Source organism: Maniola hyperantus, chromosome 4 (genome assembly GCF_902806685.2).
Source record: "Maniola hyperantus chromosome 4, iAphHyp1.2, whole genome shotgun sequence".
NCBI classification, from domain to species: domain Eukaryota; kingdom Metazoa; phylum Arthropoda; class Insecta; order Lepidoptera; family Nymphalidae; genus Maniola; species Maniola hyperantus.
The window spans coordinates 7,154,644-7,177,198 of NC_048539.1; the positions used below are offsets into that span (position 1 = coordinate 7,154,644).

The 22,555-nt window shown below is 37.5% G+C and overlaps 2 protein-coding genes across 13 annotated transcripts in view; both read left to right on the forward strand.

The window, feature by feature from the left end:
* The first annotated feature begins 30 nt into the window (after nt 1-30).
* On the forward strand, nt 31-13,483 carry Gen (XPG-like endonuclease). Of its 7 annotated transcripts, XM_034985387.2 has the most exons (12): nt 1,715-1,794; nt 1,895-1,966; nt 2,052-2,146; nt 3,403-3,607; nt 4,483-4,572; nt 6,053-6,206; nt 7,842-7,974; nt 8,250-8,411; nt 11,293-11,461; nt 12,106-12,250; nt 12,345-12,422; nt 12,494-13,483. In XM_034985387.2, exons 2-12 carry the CDS (start codon nt 1,904-1,906, stop codon nt 13,441-13,443), a joined length of 2,244 nt encoding a protein of 747 aa, XP_034841278.1. In that variant the 5' UTR covers nt 1,715-1,794; nt 1,895-1,903; the 3' UTR covers nt 13,444-13,483. The 7 variants fall into 7 exon arrangements, with proteins under 7 accessions (XP_069354397.1, XP_069354396.1, XP_034841278.1 ...); XM_069498296.1 differs by lacking the exons at nt 1,715-1,794; nt 1,895-1,966 and adding an exon at nt 31-116; XM_069498295.1 differs by lacking the exon at nt 8,250-8,411 and having other exon boundaries at nt 1,669-1,966.
* A 3,763-nt stretch (nt 13,484-17,246) lies between these two features.
* Nucleotides 17,247-22,555, forward strand: part of LOC117981999 (cyclic nucleotide-gated channel alpha-3-like) — a 153,814-nt gene continuing 148,505 nt past the window's right edge. For 5 of the 6 annotated variants that reach the window (XM_069498300.1, XM_069498303.1, XM_069498302.1 and 2 more), the window contains exon 1: nt 17,247-17,485. The gene's annotated coding sequence lies outside the window, so the exon portion shown is untranslated. Of the gene's footprint in view, nt 17,494-22,555 lie in introns of all 6 variants that reach the window. The other variant, XM_069498301.1, reaches the window with a different exon arrangement.

Below are 22,555 nucleotides of genomic sequence, written 5' to 3' on the forward strand. Positions count from 1 at the left end.
TGATATAAATATCTAACGTTTTATTGATTAACTGACAGTGACACAAGTGACATATACAGTGCGACAGACAAGTCGGCACAGAGTACTTTTAACATATGGAAGTCGGTATATAGCTGGTAGGTATATAGTGTGTTCAAAGAATTTCTAAGTACTAGGTAGGTACTTCGTTTTGTATTCCTATGTCGATGAGTGTGTTATCCATAGATTATCTACTATATACTAGAGAGTTATCTATGGCGACAAGGCTCTCTTGGCACTTGAATGACGGCGCTGTTGGAGAACAAAGGCGAATATTTTTGCCACGCGCCAAGATAGCCTTGTCGCACTGTATATGTATAACTTACCGAATCGTTCAATATACAGTGCGACAAGGGTCTCTTGGCACTTGAATTACAATGGCAGGGAGGCGCTGTTGGAAAACAAAGGCTTAGAATATTCAAACAAGAAAGAAATTGGAAAGTGTTGGCCTAAGGATCATTCAAACAAGAAAGAAATTGGAAAGTGTTGGCCTAAGGATCAGCCGGACTAAGACAGAACATATAAGTTCTGTGACTTCGGTGGCCCCTCCAGTTTCTCTGAGATTGCTCTAGATGGCATAACCTTACCTGTTTGTTCCAATTTCCGGTACCTCGGTTCGCTCTTCCAAAACGACGGTAATATTGACCGAGACGTGAACAATAGAATGAATGCGGGATGGATGAAATGGCGACAGGTCTCAGGTGTTACATGCGACCCGCAAATGCCCCTTGAACTTAAGGGGAAAATCTATAAAACAGTCGTTAGACCTGTCACATTGTATGGTTCAGAATGTTGGGCGTGGTTGGGCGGTAAAAGGGACGGATGAAAGGCGAGTACATGCGACTGAAATGCGAATGTTGAGATGGATGTGTGGTGTGACAAGGATGGATAAGATAAGAAATGAATATATAAGGGGTAGTTTGAAAGTAGCGCCAGTGGTAGAAAAGATGAGGGGTAATAGGCTGGCATGGTATGGGCATATAATGCGGAGGGAAGAAAGCCATGTCACTAGAAGAATGTTAAGTATGCATGTGGAAGGAAAAAAGAGGAGAGGACGACCAAAGAAAAGGTGGATGGATTGCGTGAAAGAGGATATGCGTGAAAAAGAAGTGGATAATACGTTGACGAATGACAGGAATGAGTGGAAGAAGAAGACATGTTGTACCGACCCCACGTAGCGTGGGATAAGGTAAGGAAGAAGAAGAAGAATATTCAAACAAGAACAAAGGAGACACTTGACGGTAACGTTAGTTCTGATTTTCGCCACGCGCCAAGATAGCCTTGTCGCACTGTAGAATTTTATATTCTGTTAGCATTCTGTTATAGTAGGTACCTACCATGGGTACCTACCTACGATCATGTTATTTATCCGTGGCCCTACCGCGGTTGTTTGACAGCTACAATGTCACGATCGCAATCATCTCTGATTGGTTAATGCTCGCTCACTATTGGCCAATTGTCTAAAACTTGCATCAATCATTATTACAATCTCAATTGTTCTGATTGGCTGAATTTGTGCGATTCTTGTTGCAACAATGCATTGTGTCCAATAGTGAGCGAGCATTAACCAATCAGAGATGATTGTGATCGTGACATTGTAGCTGTCAAACAACCGCGGTAGGGCCACTGGTGTTATTTATGTCATTGCAGTGTTTGATGCGGTGGTTTGATGTTTCTGTTATTGTCGTTTGGTCGTTGGATTGGATTTCAAATGGATTTGATTTGAATCTTTCTTTTCGGACGGTGTTTGAATTTTTTACACATTATAAACCATAGGTAACAAAGTTAGAATAGAATCCATGTATTTTAACTGAATATATATTATATTGTAAAAATTATCTATGAACAAACATAGAAACTTGATTTTTTGACTTAGAAGTAGAAAATGGGTATCAAAGGACTATGGGGAGTGTTGAATCCTTACAGTGAAAAAAAGTCGCTACATGAGGTAATCCTTCAATTACTGAGGCTTATTATTTGATAAGTTAGACACTGGACAAACTGGATACATATACGTATATTCTTCTTTGTAGATTAGAGGTGAAACCATTGCTGTCGACCTTGCAGGATGGGTTTGCGATAGTCAAAATGTTACAGAGTATTACATACAACCCAAATTATATTTGAGGTAAGTACCTTCCAGGCTACAGTTATAAAGCTTGCTATATTTTGCATTTCTATATTTGCCAACAGCCAACTGAAACAAGCAACTTAATATTTTCTAAAAATAATAGATTACTTAAGTAATTCTTTTGTAATTTATTCTTAGTTTGATGAAGAATGTTATTTTTTTATTTTATCACTACCCTTATTATGGTTTGGCACGTAGCGATGGCAAGAGACCAGACGGTATGACTCTTGTCCCGTGGAAGCAAGGTAGGTCGCTTGTGTGGGATGCCACGTGTGTGGATACACTGGCGCTGTCACACGTACAGGCGACCTCCGTGGCGGCCGGAGCGGCGGCTACTAAGGCAGAAAGGGCCAAGAGGCGCGAATATGAGAATATAGAAAATAGTTTCATATTTGTGCCTTTTGGGGTGGAGACCATGGGTTCGTGGGGCGAGGATGCTAGATCCTTTTTTAAGGACCTTTCATCCTGTCTCGCGGAATCCACGGGGGACCGGAGGGCTGGCAGTTACCTCGGTCAGCATATTAGTCTGGCCATTCAACGAGGTAACGCTGCCAGCGTTCTGGGCACCCTGCCTCGTTGCGGTGGTTTAGATGATATTTTCGATTTGTAATTTTTATGTTCTAGAATAAGTTTGGTATTTTTGTTTTTTGTATCTTCCTATTAAACATTACCTCTTTTGATAGTCCCTTATTATAAATGTGAAAGTGTGTTAGTTTGTCCTTCAATCACGTCACAACGGTGCAACGAATTGACGTGATTTTTTGCATGGGTAAAGATAAAGACCTGGAGAGTGACATAGGCTACTTTTTATCCCGGAAAATCAAAGAGTTCCCACAGGATTTTTAAAAACCCTAATTCCACGCGTACGAAGTCGCGGGCATCAGCTAGTATCTAATAACTTCATCTGTGTGGATGTAGGTTTTAAAAAACCCTGTGAGAACTTTTTGATTTTCCGGGACAAAAAGTAGTCTACGCTCATACAAGATGCAAGCTCTACCAAATTTTATCAAATTGGTTTAAAGGATGGTTTGTGAAAAGGTAGCAGAAATTGGCATTTATAATATTACATACATATTTTAATGTAGATAACGGGTATATGCCACGATTCATTTGATGTTTTTATTTGTAGATATTTCAATCTAAATGCACGGGTCGTGGTCCTGTCGTGACCACTAAAATATGTTGTTAAACCACAGAATAAGCTTAAAATCATTAATTTATAATTAGGTATAGATGGTGTGAATTTGTTCCAGAAATCTTTTCTTCAGAACTATTTACCTCATATTAGCTGATATAAATCCAATATTTGTACTGGAAGGTGATGCTCCAGAACTTAAAAGGGATGTAATGGCAAGTCGCAACGCCATACAGTTTAAAGGAGCAGCTCCAAAGGCAGGTCCTGCTAAAGGTAAACTGCCTAATGTGACAAGAAAGAGGTTTAAGGGTGTATTGAAAGAGGTAAAGTATATTTGAATCTATTATGGGTTGCTGGTTTATAAGCAACTAGATGCTGCCTGTGATTTTATCCGCGTGGATTTCATTTTCCGAGCTAGACTGCTTTAAAGCAGCCTATGTCTCCTGGATGCAAGTTATCTCTGTATTGAATTACGCGCATCTTCATTCATATTGATTTGGTTTTTTACGAATCTTGTGGGAAGTTTGATTTTCCGGGACCAAAATATGTAGTTTAGGTCCATCCCCAGGATGTAACCTAACTCTGTAGCCTTCAAAATCAGTTAGCAGACAGATGGATAAACACAGACAGACAGACATCCAGACTTTTGGATTTATGATCAATCAATCAGCCTATTTGCGTCCACTGCTGGACATAGGCCTTCCCAAGAGCACGCCACCACACACGATCCTCCGCCTTCCTCATCCACCCACTTCCCGCTATCTTCTTAAGGTCGTCAGTCCAGCGGGTTGGAGGTCGTCCCACACTGCGCTTGCTGATACGCGGTCTCCACTCCAGAACACGTCTGCCCCATCGGCCATTGGTTCTGCGGCAGACGTGGCCTGCCCACTGCCACTTCAGCTGGCTAATTCATTGGGCTATGTCGGTCACTCTGGTTCTTCTACGGATTTCCTCGTTACGGATTTTGTCCCTCAGAGAGATACCCAACATAGCCCGCTCCATAGCCCGCTGAGCGACTTATGATATTAGTATGAAATATGGATAATCTGTGTAAAATGTGTTTTACAGGTAAATTGTGAATTATTTTGTTTTTATTTTAAACTTTATTTTAAGATTGATAAAACAACTTTTGAGATGAATACAATACCTGTACCCATGAAAAGCAAATAGCAATAGTCAAATGTAATATTATTTTCAGTGCGAAACACTTCTAAAAAGTATGGGTGTGAGGTGTGTGAAGGGACGAGGGGAAGCTGAAGCTACTTGTGCTAGGCTAAATGCTAAAGGTGTTTGTATTTTTTTATAATTCTACTACTTACTACAATTTATAAAATAAAACAATATTAAGTATTATCAGTAATTTTTTGACAGCTAGTTTAAAAAATGTATACTGTAATAAAAATAAAATACTGTTAAACTTTTCTTATGTAGTATCTCTGCATGCCTCTAGTCTACAGATATGTCTAAAGTGCCACTCACTACACACAGCCCTCCACCTTTTTGTGCTTCGGCGGCGTGGCCCTTTGACGGTCGGCCCCCACGCAACTCTTATCTGTTATGAGAGAGAGAGAAATGAATTATAAGAGTTTTCGCGATAGAAAGAAAGGCGTTTACTTAATTTTAGGCCGCAGCACTACGCGAGCTGAATTGCACTTTATTTCGTCTGGACAAGAGTCGCTATTTATTTGAGTAATCCTTCTGTGCTTGGAACTATATTATACTGACTAGCTGACCCGCCCCGGCTTCGCTCGGGTGGAGTATTTCGGACTGGGAGTGTCATCGTGAAGCCGTTGCTTGATACCTAAAATATCAATTCACTATCAGAAATTCTAAAATCCCTACGATTTAGGACTTTAGTACTTTGCAGCATCAGGATTGAGGAGTTAGGATCCGAAGTTCAATGATGTAGCCTATGCTTGGTACCTAAATTAATTTTGCATCATCCGCAGTTCCTGAAAAATTATAGTTTAGGAGTGCTGTAGCCTGTACCCTACATCCTCAGAGTTGAGGAGTTGGGACTGAGAAGAAAGTCGTTGCTTGGTACCTACAATATGAATTCACTATGAACAGTTCCTGAATCTTGATAACTCAGGCGGGCAGTAACCCTGCAGCATCAGGATTAAGGAGTTGAATCCAGAATTTTTTATGTGACCACCACGAAAACTTTTTTTGTTGATTTAAAAAAAAAATTGCAAATCGGTCCAGATACCTCGAAAAAATCGATGTAGAAAAAAGAACCACCTCCTTTTTGACAGTCGGTTAAAAACCGATGACCTTGAAATATTTACGGAACAATCTTTAAAATATCCACTTTCTAACAAAAAAAGTATGAATGAAATCGGACTACGCGTTAATGAATTAAAACTCAGTATACATTTTAACTTTCATCCCCTCTCCTACGGGAACCATGCTGTATTTCGGGATAAAAAGTATCCTATATTCTTCCTCATAGTATGACCTCAAATCGTACCAAGTTTCATTGGAATCCATTCAGTAGTTTCAGCGTGATGCGCGGCCGTGATACAGACAGACAGACAGACAGACAGACAGACAGACAGACAGACAGACAGACAGACAGACAGACAGATAGACAGACAGACAGACAAAAATGAAAAAAATTACAGTTTTGGGTTCAGTATCGATTATAGAGTGCCCTCGAAAAAAAATTTTCAAAATATCTTCAATTTACAGAATTTGACCTGTTACAGTTTTATTATAAGTATTGATTGTTATGTTATAATCAAATACATAAACATATTTTTGTATAGCTTGTCGATGCAGTAGTTTCACAAGACTCTGATTGTTTCGCGTACGGTGCAAGGCGTGTGTATCGCAACTTTAGCGTGTCCAGCTCCGCGGGCGGCGGCGCGATGCAAGGCTCCGTGGACTGTTATGACGCTGAGAAAATGTACCAGAGTAATGGTGAGCATTAATAGGCTTTTAGACTATATAATTCTATGTACCTTGTTGATGTTCAAGTATTAACATGAACATTTGATATCATCATCATGTTCAACCCATCACCGGCTCACTACAGAGCACGGGTCTCCTCTCATAGTGAGAAGGGTTTTGGGGGGTTGATAGTCTACCACGCTGGCCATGTGCGGATTGGTAGACTTCACACACCTTTGAGAACATTATGGAGAACTCTCAGGCATGCAGGTTTCCTTACGATGTTTTCCTTCACCGTTAAAGCGTGATATTTAATTAATTAAAACGCCATAACTCCGAAAAGTTAGAGGTGTGTACCCGGGATCACACCCCCGACCTCCGATTAGAAGGCGGACGTCCTAACCACTAGGCTACCACAGCTACTAAGCTTGATATAATACTTAAATAATAAATGAAATAAAATGACAGTAGCGATTCAGTATAGATACGATTTCATAGTTTCGATTCAGCATTGCTTTTGCATCGATGCAAACGGGCGACTACATTGACTTAGCAATCTTTCTGTATTATATGAGTGTATCCAACATTTACGTTGTTCACGCTGTGCCTGCTTCCGTAAAAGCAGCAATAAAGAAAACACGACCAAAGTGGTCTCGACCGAGTCCATCTTGCAACTGTAGCGTCCACAGGCGTTCAGAGGTAGTCACTGCATTGCACGGCTGTATCGCGATAGTATCGATGCAAAAACGATGTTACATGGGCATGTAAGACCGGGGGTGAACAGGACTCAGCGGGAGTCTCGCGACTGTACAGTCCGCTGAGTCGCTGTATTTTTGCGACTGTATCGTTGCAACCAGTCGCCGTGGGACATGACGAAACTAGGGAGGTCTCCCTTATAGTTTCGTCTTGTCCGCCCGTGTCGTCGGTATGTAGTTGTAAAATATTTTTTAGCAGTTGCCCCCAAGTTATCTACATTTCAATGACGTCATAATTATCCGTAGGGTCGACCGTTTGCGTCATTAAAAGTCAAGTCACACTTTTTGTTCATTTATAAAAGTTAGACACGTTGTTAAAAATTTTAGAAGAAATGTAGGTATCAAAATTTCCTGTTCTACATTATGTTGAAACGTTTTATATAACTCAAGTTTTTAGATTTAGGGATCTGAGTGGTAGAGGTACCTACGCTGATATGTCAGTCAGTTTTTCTTTTTGCATGTAAAGATCTGTCCGGCTAAACCGTTTATTGTCAATTAAGAAATTTAAAGAATCATGGAAGAAACCGAAAGAAATTTCAGCCTCACCTCGGTTGATGGTGAGGTGCACCTTGGTGCACTTCGAACTTTGACCACCGTGCGAGATATTTTTTCCACGCACATTAAAATTGCGGCAGCGGCGCGGTGTTCCCTCTAGATTACAATTTGGGGCTATTCAAAGGGCGGATCAACAAATACCTGAAAAGCCGTAGCTGTTCCTCTGCGAATGTTGAATGAATGAAAATGAATGGGAGGAGGTAATCGCACAACATCAGGCGACTCGTCTGCTCTTTCGTTCGCTATTTTAAAAATATTACAAAAAATTACGTTCAATACACAATATATGTTATTTTGAAGTAATGACTGATAAACTTTCGTGTATCGTGTACAGAATAAGATTGCCTATCTTTAGGTTTCGGGCGTAAGAAAATGGTGGCTTTGGCTTTGTTATGTGGCTGTGACTACGGCAGCGGAGCTTGCGGGTCTTCCATAACAACAGTGGTTTCATTTCTGCACACTGTGTCAGAAGATCAGGTTATTCACAGGTGAAAAATTACAAAATATAATATCATCACAGTTTATTTATTTTTGATATTTTTTTAAAGATAGAAAATATCCATTACAAGTTAAAGGTTTCAGAATGCATAATACCTATGACAAACCCAAGATCAAAAGTTTGGTTAGCGTAGGTATCTGCTTAGATTCTGTACCTATTTTAAAAACTAAAACTAAATTTTTGTTCCGCTGATAAATCTATTTGGGTATTCTTCAGGAATTAAAAATATTGCCGAGGCGCATGATAAATTTCGTATTCATACAGGTTATTATCCTGGGTAAGCGATCCTCAATACTATGAGGAAAAAACTCGTTGGATGTCCGCGCCGGGCCTTTGCGACCGCTGCGGACACGTAGGTCGCACGCACGCTAAGAACGGCTGTCCGGTGTGTGTTACTCACAAAGGATGCAATGACCTAGGCCACAAGTTAGTAATAATAAATGCTGATAAGTAAGCTGCATGCTTGACGGGAATATATCCTGTGTGGTTTGAAGTTGTCTTACGACCGAAATTAATAATCAATTTATACCCACGTAGTCAGTCGATAGCGTGTTTTTTTAAGTAAGAATAGCGAGCAAACGAGCAGGCCTCGTTTGCTCGCTTTTCTGGACCTGATGTTACGTGATTACCGCCGCCCTTGAACATTTGCATTTGATGTTGTTAATTGTCAGCAACGTTCATGATTCAATTTTTGACAAAGACAACTTATTGACTGACTAGCTTATGCCCGCGATCTCATCCGCATGGACTACACAAATTTCGAACCCCTATTTTACCTCATTAGGGCCTTAGGGGTTGAATTTTCAAAAATCATTTCTTAGCAGATGTCTACGTCATAATAGCTATCTGCATGCCAACATTCAGCCCGATTAGTCAGTCAGTCCGTCCAGTACTTTTAGCTGTGCGTTGACAGATCAGTCAGTCAGTCAGATATATTTAGATTGATTATTAATTTTGGCTGTTAATTAATTTCGTCGCCGAAAGTTGACGGTTTAATTTTTTGAACTTTATTCAGACGTAATTTATGAAACACAGATGTGTTGCGACACATAGGTACAAGAAACCATAATATGAAGGCTTTCTCATTGCGAGATGTGAGTCGAAGGTACGCTCTTTTGATCCTGCTGTCAGTCCGACAGTTTTCTAAGACAGGTGCGGCACTGACTGTTCTACGCCACTACGCCCGACTGCGCCGTGCCTAAAGCTCGAAACAACACGTGCGTCGCAAACTTGGTAGGTTGCCACACAGGCATGGGATGCGCGCGTAGGCGTTTGCGATTTGTAATACAAGAAATTACGAAGATCTCGTGAAGTCTTGAATTACAATTTGCTAAAGCAACTCTACAAATAAATCTTCTCTACGACTTCCAGTGCTCTCGCTGCTTCAACAAGCTTCTATTTATTAACTTTATAAACTCCACTTACACTGTATAACTAATTGAGGTGCGCTTACTCTGCTACGGCTAAAAAAGTACATTATGTGGTGTAGTTGGACGATAAAAGCAGAGTTCAAAACTTTGTAGCATCCCACATTCCCAAAATATAATGGAAGGTATCTTAATATATAAAAGGAAAAGATGACTGACTGACTGACTGACTGACTGATCGGGCTGAAATTTGGAATGCAGAAGAAAGGATTTTTGAAAATTCAACCCCTAAGGGGGTGGAATAGGGTTTTGAAATTTGTGTAGTCCACGCGGACAAAGTCGCGAGCGTACCTAAGCTAAAGCGTACAGTGTACTCTATCTGAGTAGGTACAAATGCTTTTCGTCGTTGCGTTGCGTTGCTACATCTGTTACAGTCAAAAGCTAAAAATCCGCTACTCTTAGGTTTGCCAGTCAGTAGACGGAGACTAACCCCAATAGGCAAAGGTTGAAATTCAATTTATACGGGTGGAATAATCGAACAGGCTCTAGAGGGAAGAAATTACTAAATATATTAGTCAAGGTGTTCCGAATTAAGTTGTGGAATTTACTAAGGCGAGGATCCGAGAATTGATTAGGCAAATCTAAACACGGTAGTATTTTAGCTTTTGACTATAACATGTACATTGTACCTACATAGTTGTATACAATATGTGTCAAGAAAAATGTACATCGTCGCGCCGATTCAGATAAAATTCACATCTTTCTCGCATCAAAGACGCATCGGGACTTATCTGGCGGTAAGATTCTTAGTAGAGATTTAGCTTCGACAATCCTCTTCAGCTATTCAATATCGTATTGTGCGCTTTCAAGTTTCAACCATACACGTTATAGGTAAGAGATTCATGCAAAATGTACTTTTTTCATCTCTTTAAGACGATGCGGATTTTTTCAAATTATCTGATTTAGAACTCAGCAGAGGGGAAAATGCGTCGTCAAATATAGGGCATCAAGGGTTAAATGATTTAATTATGGTCTCTTTTATCCATACTAATATCATAAATGCGAAAGTGTGTCTGTCTGTCTGCTAGCCTTTCACGGCCCATCCGTTCAACCGATTTTGACGAAATTTGGTACAGAGATAGCTTGCATCCCGGGGAAGGACATAGGCTACCTTTTATCCTGGAAAATTGAAGAGTTCCCACAGGATTTTAAAAACCTTAATCCACGCGGACGAAGTCACGGGCATCATCTAGTTTTTAATATAAACTTTAAAAAAATTATATTTCGTATCGACCTTATCGAATCATTCTACTCAAGTAAATGAATCTACAATTTTTTTGAAGTCACATCCCCACATTTTATAATTCACCAATGCACCTACCTAGTGCGGTGTTTCTTGCCACGTATAGACAGTTTAATCCATGATGACGCGCCTCTTAGTCCCGATCGTTTACAGTGCAAGTGTGCTGTGTACTGTTATAGCAAATTTTATCGTATTGCACCGAACAACAATGTGGGCATACACACACTCACACACAAAGATAAATTAGGTAAAAATTACAACCGCACTCCGTAGTTTCCCCGCACGAAAAATAGCGGGGCGCATCTTCGTGGCTTGAACTATCTGTACCTATGTATAACTTAAGTACCTTCAAGGCAAAAGTGAATCTTCTAGGCCAGCGCGCTCCAACGGAGATCTCTTCATTGCTTATCTTCAAGCGCAAGGCTATCATGTACTTAAAAAAAATTGAAGTCTCTTATTCAGTACTCTGTGATTTATTCACGTTTTCATTGCATACCAAAATGAACCTGGGCATAGACTGCAAATGTATCTATTGAGAATAAGATTGTAATCTGAATAAATTGCATTTTGGTTTTAATAAACATTTCAATCAAAATATGCGGTATCTAGTTCGTGACAAGAGAATGTTATTTTGTAGGTCCAAAGTAGCAGAAGTGAAACGTGAAGTTTCGCTTCGGAATCGGGCTCTGTCGTGCGGAATGCCGTTCCCTGAACCGAAAGTTATGAAGGAATTCATGGACCCCACGCCAGAAGATATAGATCTCGAGGGCTTGAAGATTCCTATTCCGAGTTTAATCCAGTTTGCGGTATTTGATTGAGATTTAAGTTTAAGTTTGTTTCCAAAGTTGGGAGTAGTGATTTCCGTTGTAGTAATCCTTACTAATATTATAAATTCCAAACTGTGTTTATCTATCTGTTACCTTTTCACGGCCCATCGGATTTTGAAGATATTTAATACAACTGGATTGTGTTTTAAAAATCCCGTCGGAACTCTTTGATTTTCCGGGATAAAAAGTAGCCTATGTCCTTCCACGGGATGCTATCTCGTAAATAATTTCGTTAAAATCGGTTGAACGGATGGGCTGTGAAAAGCTAGCAGACAGACAGACACACTTTCGCATTTATAATATTAGTATGGATAGTAAGGATATGGATGGATTTAAAAGCATTTAAAAATAAGAGCAATGTTCAAACTTGACTAACGTTCTATATTCTCCTCCAACTGGTTTATGCTAGGCACATGAACGACAGTAGAGAAAGGTACCCGTTGCGCTATTGTCGTACCTACTCGTACCACTTTGCACGGGTTTGAAATTACGATCTTAGAGATTTCCATCCGCCCGTTGACCATTGAACTATTGAGACTTCAAATTATTTACCGAGAACAATTCTTATTTCTTTGAATAATTGCATCCTCTTTTCCTCCGTAAACTTTTTCATTTGTTTCCAGAAAATAATGTCGTACAAGTTAGACTGGACAGAAAAATACTGCGTAGAAAAGTTCCTACCATTGTTAACTAAATGGCATCTGCAGGAAAAAGTACCCAGTCGTAGCCTTCAACCAATTGAAATAAAGAAAAAGAGAAACCCTAGAGGTAGGCCTTATATTCCTGATTGCATAAATATGGAATTAAAAAAAATCTTATAAAGAGTTCCTTAGCACTAAAATTATTATTTTTCATTTTATAGGAGTTCCAAGCTTTGAAGTATTGTGGACAGATATTGATGGCCAATATGAAGCTCTTATTCCTGATGATCAGTTTGAAGGTAATTAAAAAAAGTAATTTCATTGTATCAATAGAACGAAATATGCATCGTAATATATTGACTCTTTACAGAAGGCGATGATATTTTGGGTCCCTGGACTTCAGTAGAAAGGCAAGATCTCATGCGCAAGTATTATCCAGACTTAGTAGAAAAGTATGAAGAAACTAAAAAGAAACCTCCAAAAGAAAAGAAACCGAAGGGAAGAAAGAAAAAAGAGAACCAACAAGAACAAAATGATAAACCAAAGAGAAAGTATACCAGAAAGCCAAAACAGCTTATAGATGTTATGCTTTCTAATCTTAACGAGTCTGTGAAAAATTTGAGTCTTACAAATAAAGATCTCAATTCTAGCAAGGCAAACGTCAGTGTTTCAGTAAATAAATTAAAAAGAAAAATTAAAAACAATGCAAAGAGTAAACCAAAAAATACCATTGAGAGTTACTTACAGCCGCGTAAGAAAAGAAAGTCTTCTAAGTTACTACAGTCCCTGAGAAATAGTTTCCGAAATATGTCAATTGAGAATAACGAACCTTTGAGTCTCAAATATTTAGACGCTGCTGATACTGACATAGAAAATAGACATGACAAGACAGGAGATGATATGCATTTGCTAAGTATGTTGAATATGAGCGAAGAAGATATCAACGAAAATGATTTGTCCGCGATAATTGATAACATAGTGTCTAGAGCTCCCACTGTCACAACTGCAAAAGTTAACAGCAATTTAGTTAAATTGATCTTCGAGAACAAACAAGTGTTGAGAAAGTCTACACTAACTCAAAGATTCCACCAAAACAATTGTTCGACACCCAAAAACAGTCCAGTGCGAAAAAGCTGTCACGAGACAAATGCTAGCAGACGGTCTTCTATCTCAAAAGTAAATACAAGCTATTTCTTTGATAAATTATCCGACGAGCGCGATGCTTTCGAGATGTCCATGGAATATACTCGACAACACAAAATTGTTTCTATCAATCTAGATTGTGATGCAACTTTGGACTATAGCTTAATGGATGTTTGATTTTGAAGTTTTAACAATAAATGAATTAATTAAGAACACCTATTGGCGTATTTTTTATAATCCTGTATACTGCATAATTTCAAGCATAGGTTATTTTTTTGAGAGCGATTATTGAGGCGATAAACTATCAAATCGTCGATTTTAAAGAAAATAAAAACTGCATTAAAAGATTTTCCAAAGTCTTTTTTTTATTTGTGGAGCTCTATAAAGAATAATTTAAAAATAATTCTAAATCAAGCCTCTGAAATAAAAAAGAAAGCTAGAATTACGATTTTCTAGTCTCCAAATAGAAAAATTTCCTGTTTACTTTATCGGCATCGGTTTGACGAAGAAGCTTGAATAGCTTAGTCTGGAAGGCTCCGAATTTAGAAAAGAGAAGAACTGTTCTAAAAGATGAATTCTTAATAACATGAATAAAAATTATAACAGCATAGCCTCTTCCTGTTTTTTTTGCCATATTAAAATTACTTATGGATTTTTTCTCGAGATTTTTGAAGATTGATTCCTGACCTGTGTATGAGACTTGAAAATCTATGAATGCAGTTCTATTTTCTTTAATCGACGACATGGTTCTTTGGACCAAATTCTCTTATTGTTCCAATTTTCGCCTCACTGACCTTTCTAAAAAAAACAAGTTTCAAGCATGGTCGCAAGACACGCTTGAAGGAGTTGTATGAAAGCAACAAAAACCTACTTTTTGGTGTAAAAATTTAAACACAATAGGCTACTTGACACTTTTTTTAAGTTGGTCTTAAATGGTTAATATTTGTCCTATTATATCAAAAAAATTAATACTATATTTTTTTGCGCCCTAAAAACCGTAAAACTTTAATTTAAAAATATATTTTTCTTAGCCACGTGAAAACACTGTCGGCCATGTTTGGCCGATAGATTATCTGTGCTCTGACGTCATGCATTTGTAAACAACAGCATAACCTCCCAAAGTTTAATAAACATGACTTCTATACTAGTTTACATGAAAAATATAGTAATTATCGTTATTGTATCATCCGAGAATGTAAAAAACGCATCGATAAAGACCACAGGAAAGTTGTAGATTAGAGTGCCCAGTGAAATAAATATACGTAACACGCAAAGACTTGCTTAAAGGGATCCTATATGACTAACGACTTCAACCCAAATTTATTTTTGCAAAGATCACTTTGTTGTAAGTCTTACTTAATAACTTATTTAATTTATAAAGAGAAAACGATATTTTTTTACGTTTACTATGAGTTTTTAGAAATATATAAAAACTAGCTTATGCTCGTGACTTCGCCCGCGTGGACTTCATAAATTTCAAACCTCCATTTAACCCACTCAGGGGTGGAATTTCAAAAAATCCTTTCCTAGTGGATACCTTCTCTTTACCTACAAAGAACCCCACGCACAAAATTTCATGTATCTAGGACCAGCTGTTTAGATGTTTAGGCTGTGCGTTGATGTATAAGTTAGTCAGGACTCTAAATTTTATATATATGGATACTACGTTAGTCCCCGCGTGACATAGGGATGACATTTCTTTGTTTACATATTTAATGACGTCACATCATGGCTGACAGCGTTTTCTGCGTTTCAAATAAAAATAAAAACTGTATTTTTTTAAATTGGATTTATATATCCATCCTGCGTTTTTAATAATTGTTATTGATATATTTCGTTGTCTTAAGCAAAATACTATAATAAATAATCATTTATTGGACGGAATTAGATATGAGTCAAGTAGCCTATTGTATAATTTTTTTCGAGCAATACAAATTAAAATGTACGAGAATTTTAAATAAAACTTCTCGTAGGTACATTTTAACATTTTACACCGAGATGGGCGAATGGGTGCTTTTACGCTCTGTGAACAAATATGACACAAAGCATATCAGTAAGTAGAAGTTACTCTGTTCTACCGAAACAAAGAAAGCTTCTGTTTCATATATAAATCCGTGTATTATTTCGCGGAGAGCGGAGGAAGGAATTAGCCGTAACTATAGTGCTTTGTTTGCTACGCTGGTCTACGTATTCGTAGCAGCGTCTATTTTTCGTAGCCTGTTCGTAGCAACTAGCAACATTTTATTTTAGACGCTATTCTCATAAACTTAAATACAATACAAAGTGGTAATAATAAGCTTAATATATTAAGAGGTACTATGTTATAAATATACTAACTACACTAATATTGTACATGCTATCTTTGTTATATGTCTATTGTTTTGGTTTTGGTGTACAATAAAGCATATTTTACTTTACTTTACTAATAGGCGTTTAGAACCTTACAGAACCAAGTAGATGTTTGGTGTGAAGTCCTAGAAATCAAAAGTGACTGAATTATTAGGTATCAGTTTATTTTGTTTTACAAACTTTGCTAGATACGTGAAGAACTCAGAGTTAAACATATTATTTTATTAATAGCTAGATGATGACCGCGACTTCGTCCGCGTTGATTTAGGTTTTTTAATCATCCCGTGGAACTTTTTTGTTTTCCGAGATTATAGTGTTGCTTATTTCCTTCTTCGTGATACAAGCTATCTCTTCATCAGTTAAATGGATGGGTCGGAATAAGATAACAGTCAGACAAACTTTCACATTTTGTAATATAAGTATGGATTTCAGTAATGGATAGATATACGCCCTCGCTTCGCTCGCTTACAACAAACGTCTCGGGTGTAAATGAACCCTCGCTCGTTTAACAATTAACTACAGTACGCGGCAGAAAATATTGTACATCGACCTTTAGAAAGAGATAGCGCTTTCGTAGAGCGTTGTCTCTGTCGTTGAGACCGACAAAACGTCACATAGGTATAAGTTAGCAATGCGTGCTACCTAGGTACCTATAATTAATTATTTTGTATGTTGATAATAAAAAAAAGTGACAGAGACAACGCTCTACAAAGCTAAAATGTCATTCGACAGCTCTATTTTCCTAGGAATTGATAATGATTTGTACCATTTTAATCGTTTTCAATCGGCACCGTTTTAACATTTAAAATGTTAGTAGGCAGTTCTATTTTATCGATACAATTTTTTATTTTTATTTGTTTGAATTAAAGTTGCTCATAATGAATTCTTCATTTTAGAACCAGAATACTGAACCATTATTATAAAATGTTTTTTTGATATTTCTAGTAAGTAAAAATGTTATACGGTTACTGTTTGGAAAAAAACGCTTACAGAAGTTTTCAGTTGAAGGCACACCTCTCTTAAAATTATCTTCCTCCACAGTTGAATAGCCTCGTAAAGAAAAATTCTTCTTTTATATTAAAAAATTAAGAAAAATTCTTCTTTTATATTAAATTGCCGACAGTGACCCTCCAGTTTATCTTTTGATGAGTCTTTGTTTCGTAACATATTCCACAATGGGGACACTTTATACCTGTGGAACAGTGTCGTACCATTTTTTTGCTCTTTTCCATGTACCTAGGTACTAACTGTATTTTTGTATAAAGCGTCAGTATATTGGTTAGTTGGCGTAACACAAAAGACAAGGGCTCTCAATTATTATAAAATTGCAAGAAGTACTTATAAATTAATGCTCGTTTTTACGCGTTACTCTCAATTGCAGTACCTAAACTTGTATCCAAAGCTGTATCTACGCTAGCACGTCCATCGCAAAGGATGATCGAACCGTGAAGCGTTCTGAGAAGTCTAAATCCTTTTTAACCTCGTCACTATGTTAGAACGAGAAGTGCGGCGGGTTTGTTCACCCCTCCGTCGGGAGATGTCGGCGGGGGTCGGATTGGATCGGGAGGCTGCGTCGCAGGGCGCGCGCGCGTACCCGGCCGCTTCGTCATTGCGACGGAGGCTGTCGTGTGTCGGCGCTGGTCCGTGCGAGCGCTAGTCCGCACCGCTCCGCTCCGCGAGACCTGGCCCGCGAACCGCCGCGAACACGCCCTCGGAGCCCGGGACATCGGTGCCGCGTGTCGCGTACCCCTGTAAACTCAGTGCCGTGACCCGCTCAGTGCATGTGCTCGTTATCCGCAGCTCTCTAAAAAATATACCGGGACCGGCAATCGTGGCGCGATGTGAAGAAGCCGCGACCGTGAATCCATGTGTAAGTTGGTGCGTTGTATGTGTCAGTTTATCCACATGGGAATAGTTGTACGCCAGTAACGATTTTCAGCAGGCCAGCCGCATTGGAGTGGTGTAAGAAAAATAAAAATGAATGAATATCTAACAAATATCGTGTGGAAGCTTCCGGCGCAGTCGTTGTATTTTAACCTCTACCCGTAGGGGATAGAGTCGCGCACGTGCGCTGTTGTCCTATGATCCAAATGAATACGCTGCCTGATTTTCTCGTTTTCTTTCTAATAGTGGTTAACAGAGAAGATAAATTTAATTACACTACCTATCGTTTGGTCAGATTGCTTGCAGAGAAGGACTTATTTAATGTAACAGGTGTTGTCCGTTTTGTGTTCATAGATAGATACCTACCTAACTAGGTATTCATAATGAACGTCATGATGTGTTGGAAAATGGAAATCAATATAACAAAGATTTTTCTGAATCGTCTCTCTGTTTCGCAGAACGATTTATGACCAAGTTTTTTGTTGTGATTGCACAGCGAAAATTGACATTTTCTATTTCTTAGAGTCTGCAGGGCATTTTAAAGAAAATAAATAAATAATTAGGTGTTTACCTAACTCATGTTCTCGATATTGGTTAGCAAGATGTGTAGTTCTTCGCCGATTTCTTCATATTTTGAATCGCTTAACATCATAGTACTTAATTCGTATTTCTGTAGATGCAAGCTCATTGTTATCCATTTGAAAAGTGCCGCACCGTTCGCTTTATAATAAAATTTATTCTGTAAGTATATTCCTAATATAACTAGGTACTTCTCAGTAGCAAAATGAATGATAATTGTCCAATATATTTCCGTTAATTAAGTACTCATCTAATTATTTATATCTATTTTTTTAAATTGATAATCTCTATATATAAAAATGAATCGCTAAATGTGTTGCTGATCGCAAATCTCGAGAACAGCTGAACCGATTTCGCTAATTCTTTTCTCTCTATATATAAAAATGAATCGCTAAATGTGTTGCTGATCGCAAATCTCGAGAACAGCTGAACTGATTTCGCTATTTCTTTTTTAATAACATTCTTTGAAGTACGAGGATGGTTCTTACGAAGAGAAAAAATTAAAAAATTGTAAGTATTAAACAGAAAATTAAAGAATCGACTGTAGGCGGTACGAAGTTCGCCGGGTCAGCTAGTATTACAATAAAACTTAAAGCTAGCCTTATCTAATTACAATACAATCTAATCTATCTATCTATCTATCTACTATCTTTCTAAATCCTTTATTTTACTAGGACCGAAAAGTGTGACCATTTACAACAATGTTTTTTGCTGTTTGATTGTAATTTAAGAACTAGCATTTTTAACTTTTCAAAATGCATCGAATTGCAGAGCACATGACAATTTGTGTGTTTGGCTGCAGAGGCGTGCATATATGAATACTCAATTAAATGTACTTTTAATTCATTCTATTCTAAAGTCATGCTTTGTCTGTTTTGTATGTCTAGATAGAGCTATTATTTGCCTATCTTTGTCTCGTTACGTGTTGGTGTTTGGGGAACATGATATGTAGCTAAGCTATACCAACTTGGTATTGTTTAGTCAGGATATACGTCAATACATGTCCTGACTTTATGATTTTCAAGGCAATCATTCTGCATTATTAGGACTGCATCTATTGCAATATAAATGGTATGGTATTAGGTATAACTATTTTCCTAGCTCAATATATTTATTTTATCTGATTTATATAAAGTGGCAGTGTACCTGTAACCGCAGATACTTTCGTGTAACTACCAATTAACATAGATTAGTACAATGGTATAGGTAGACCTAGAGGTACCTATTTATCTAAAAGGCGAATAATTATAATAGGTACCTACTAAAAATAACGATATTGGGTTGATTGAAATTACGAGTAGGTAATATTCCCACATAGATTTCCTCTTTGAGTTTATTTCTCCACTCAGCTATGAAAAGTTTTCCTAGCCAAAATATCATATTAGGTACTAGATGATACTCCCGACTTCGCTCGCGTGTCTTCGATTCGGGTTTTAAAAATCCCGTGGGAACTTATTGGTTTTCCGGGATAAAAAGTAGTTCATATCCATCTCTGGGATGTTGCCAAATTTCGTTAAAATGGGCCGTGAAAAGATAGCAGACAAACAGACGCACTTTCGCATGTATGATATCAAATATGGATTATTATCTAAGTATATTGTATTCTCTTCTCTATACAAGTAAAATGTAAAGAAATCTTGACACGAAGTCATGCCATCATTCTGTAAGGCGATTGTTAATCAGCTACTCGTAAAGTTAGGTGCAACGCACATTGCAGAGCGGAGCCGAGGCGAATTTTCGGATTCCAATTTCAACCGTATATCAAAGACTATAATGCTGAATTTAAGTTTTTATCTAAAGGCTTCTACTGACTAAGCTAATCACCTTACCAAGCCAGACTGGCATACGAAAGAGGAAGCTCTTCGTGTGGATTAGTGGAATATCGACAACTTGCGGTTTAATGGTAAAAAACGTAAAGGAAACGTTCATCCTTTAAGGCTGACACAAAAACAACGCGCGTCGGAACATGGATCGCGCGCGTACTCGTGCACGGTTGGTAATACAAGAAACTTTATGAAGCACGTTAGACTACAGCGAATGACGCTGATAAAGCGCGACTGCTGAAGCATGGCTCCAACGCGCTTTGCAGTGTGAACGCCTTCTTTATGTTCCTTGAATACAACCTTAGATATCTTTTTAAGCTAAGAGCTAAGCTTAAGCTTTTTATAAAGAAACCTTGTTCGTATGTTACGTCAAAATCTATGGTATGATATTTTGGCTACCTTTACTTACTAGTTCGATTGATTAGCATTTTTAAAAACACGTGTGGTGTGGATGGCAGTAGTGTATAATTGGGCATTCTAGATCATTAAAGCATGTTTCGTTTCACTTCGTTTCACTTCGTTTCACTTCGTTCCACTTCGTTCACGAAACATGCTTTAGTGATCTAGCAATGCCCAATTATAGCTTTTGCATTTCGTTCATTCGAAACATGATTTAGTGATTGCGCAACTAAGATTTCATAAAGGTTAATCATTAACTAAGATGGTTTGCAATTTTCAATATAAACTATGGTGACGTTGAGAAACTGTTACTTTATTCGAGTTTGTTAAAGCTATCACACAAAAATGAGATTTGAAAAGCAGCCTCAATCACTTAATTTTAATAACATTTGTACTGTTAGCGAAAATACTACATTCCGTCATGGTAAACTACTTCCCAATACAATACGGTGTCTTATATGTGGTCCATCGAACTGTGGTAAAACCAATTTAGTCATCGGTCTTCTCCTACACGAAAATGGATTACGATTTAGAAACGTTTATGTTTATTCAAAAACCTTGTATCAACCTAAATATACGCTTTTAGAAAATATTTTGAAAAGAGTACCGGGAGTGTCTTACTTTAAATACCACGCCAATAATGATGTCCTTAGTCCTCAAAGCGCTAAACCTAATTCAGTCATAATTTTTGATGACGTAGCATCTGAAAAACAAAACAACATCAGAGATTACTTTGCTATGGGTAGACACAAGTTTGTTGACTGTTTTTATTTAAATCAAACATATACAAAAATTCCTAAACAGCTTGTGAGAGACAACGCTAATCTCATAGTTTTATTCAAACAGGATGACATTAATTTGAAACATGTTTATGACGAACATGTCAACACTGATATGTCCTGGTCATTATTTCGAGAAATGTGTTCAAAAGTATGGAATAATCCATATAATTATCTAGTAATTAACAAAGATTGTCCTAAGAATGAAGGAGGTTATAGAAAATCATTTGATACATTCATTGTGTTCGATTAATCATGTTAATTTATTTAAATATAGACGTTTCCTTCAAACCACGTCATTGATTTAAACGTATACATATATAACACTCCTGTTATTTTTATAATGGACCGTCATATAAAGCAGCAGATTATTGAAGCATCCGAAGCTGTAAAAAGGAAATTAAAATTATTGAAAGATTCAAAAACTGATAATGATATGGTTCTTCAATCAGTATTTAAACCTATTACTACTTCACTTGATCGTATCGCCGATAAAAATAATAAAAATATTGATTTTGAAAATTTTGATGTTTCTAAAGAACCTGAAAGCCGTGAATGGAGCCAGTTAGATCTGAAACAGGATACCACGTTATTGGATCCAAGCGATTCTAGTAATCCTCAAGAGTCAGATGATGAAAATAGTGATGCGTCATTTAAATCGAGTGAAACATCTAGTTGGTCCCTATCGTCAGAAAATTTCGGGGATATTCCATTCGGTGTACGATCTGTAAATGGAAAACCTTTCATAGGTCTTACTCCGATTAAAATTAATAGTAATTCTTTTGTAATTGCTGAAAAAGAATATAAAAAGACTCCTGGTCTTAATGAATTGTTACTTAGTAGAAACCCTAACCTATCTTTGATCGATAAAGAAGATATAATAAACTATAAAGCAATCCTTTTGACAACGAATGTACATCGTCGAGACTATGATCCATCAAAACCAATTAAAAGTAACAAAGGTCAAAAGTACATGACTATAATAAAACCAATATTTCAAATCCCTACTTTGGAGGAAAGTAAGAAAACTGTGAGAGGTGATGGTCTTCCTTTTATGAAATTAATAAACCCAATACGGATTACGTTTATTGGAATAACCCTAATGAATTGGTTGAACGATTGAAACTTTTGATTGCTTCAAAACAAGCTGGTAATACTGGATTAGATAATGAGATAATATCGATAATCGAAGAACTCAGAGAAAACGGTGATCTTAATTAGTATATAAATACTAGAAATGTTATCTGATTAGAGCAGTAACATTTTATCCATACTTCTAAGCTGATCAAAATGAATATCGATAAATTCGGCCATCACGTTCATAAGCGTCTACGTGTGTCAGAATTATTTGATTTTGATGACCTTGTAAAAAAGACAGAAACTGGAGAGGTTGATCTCAAATCATCATATTTAAAAGGTTTACCATCACCAAAATCACGCGATCACGCAGTTAACAAAGAATATGTAGACAATTTA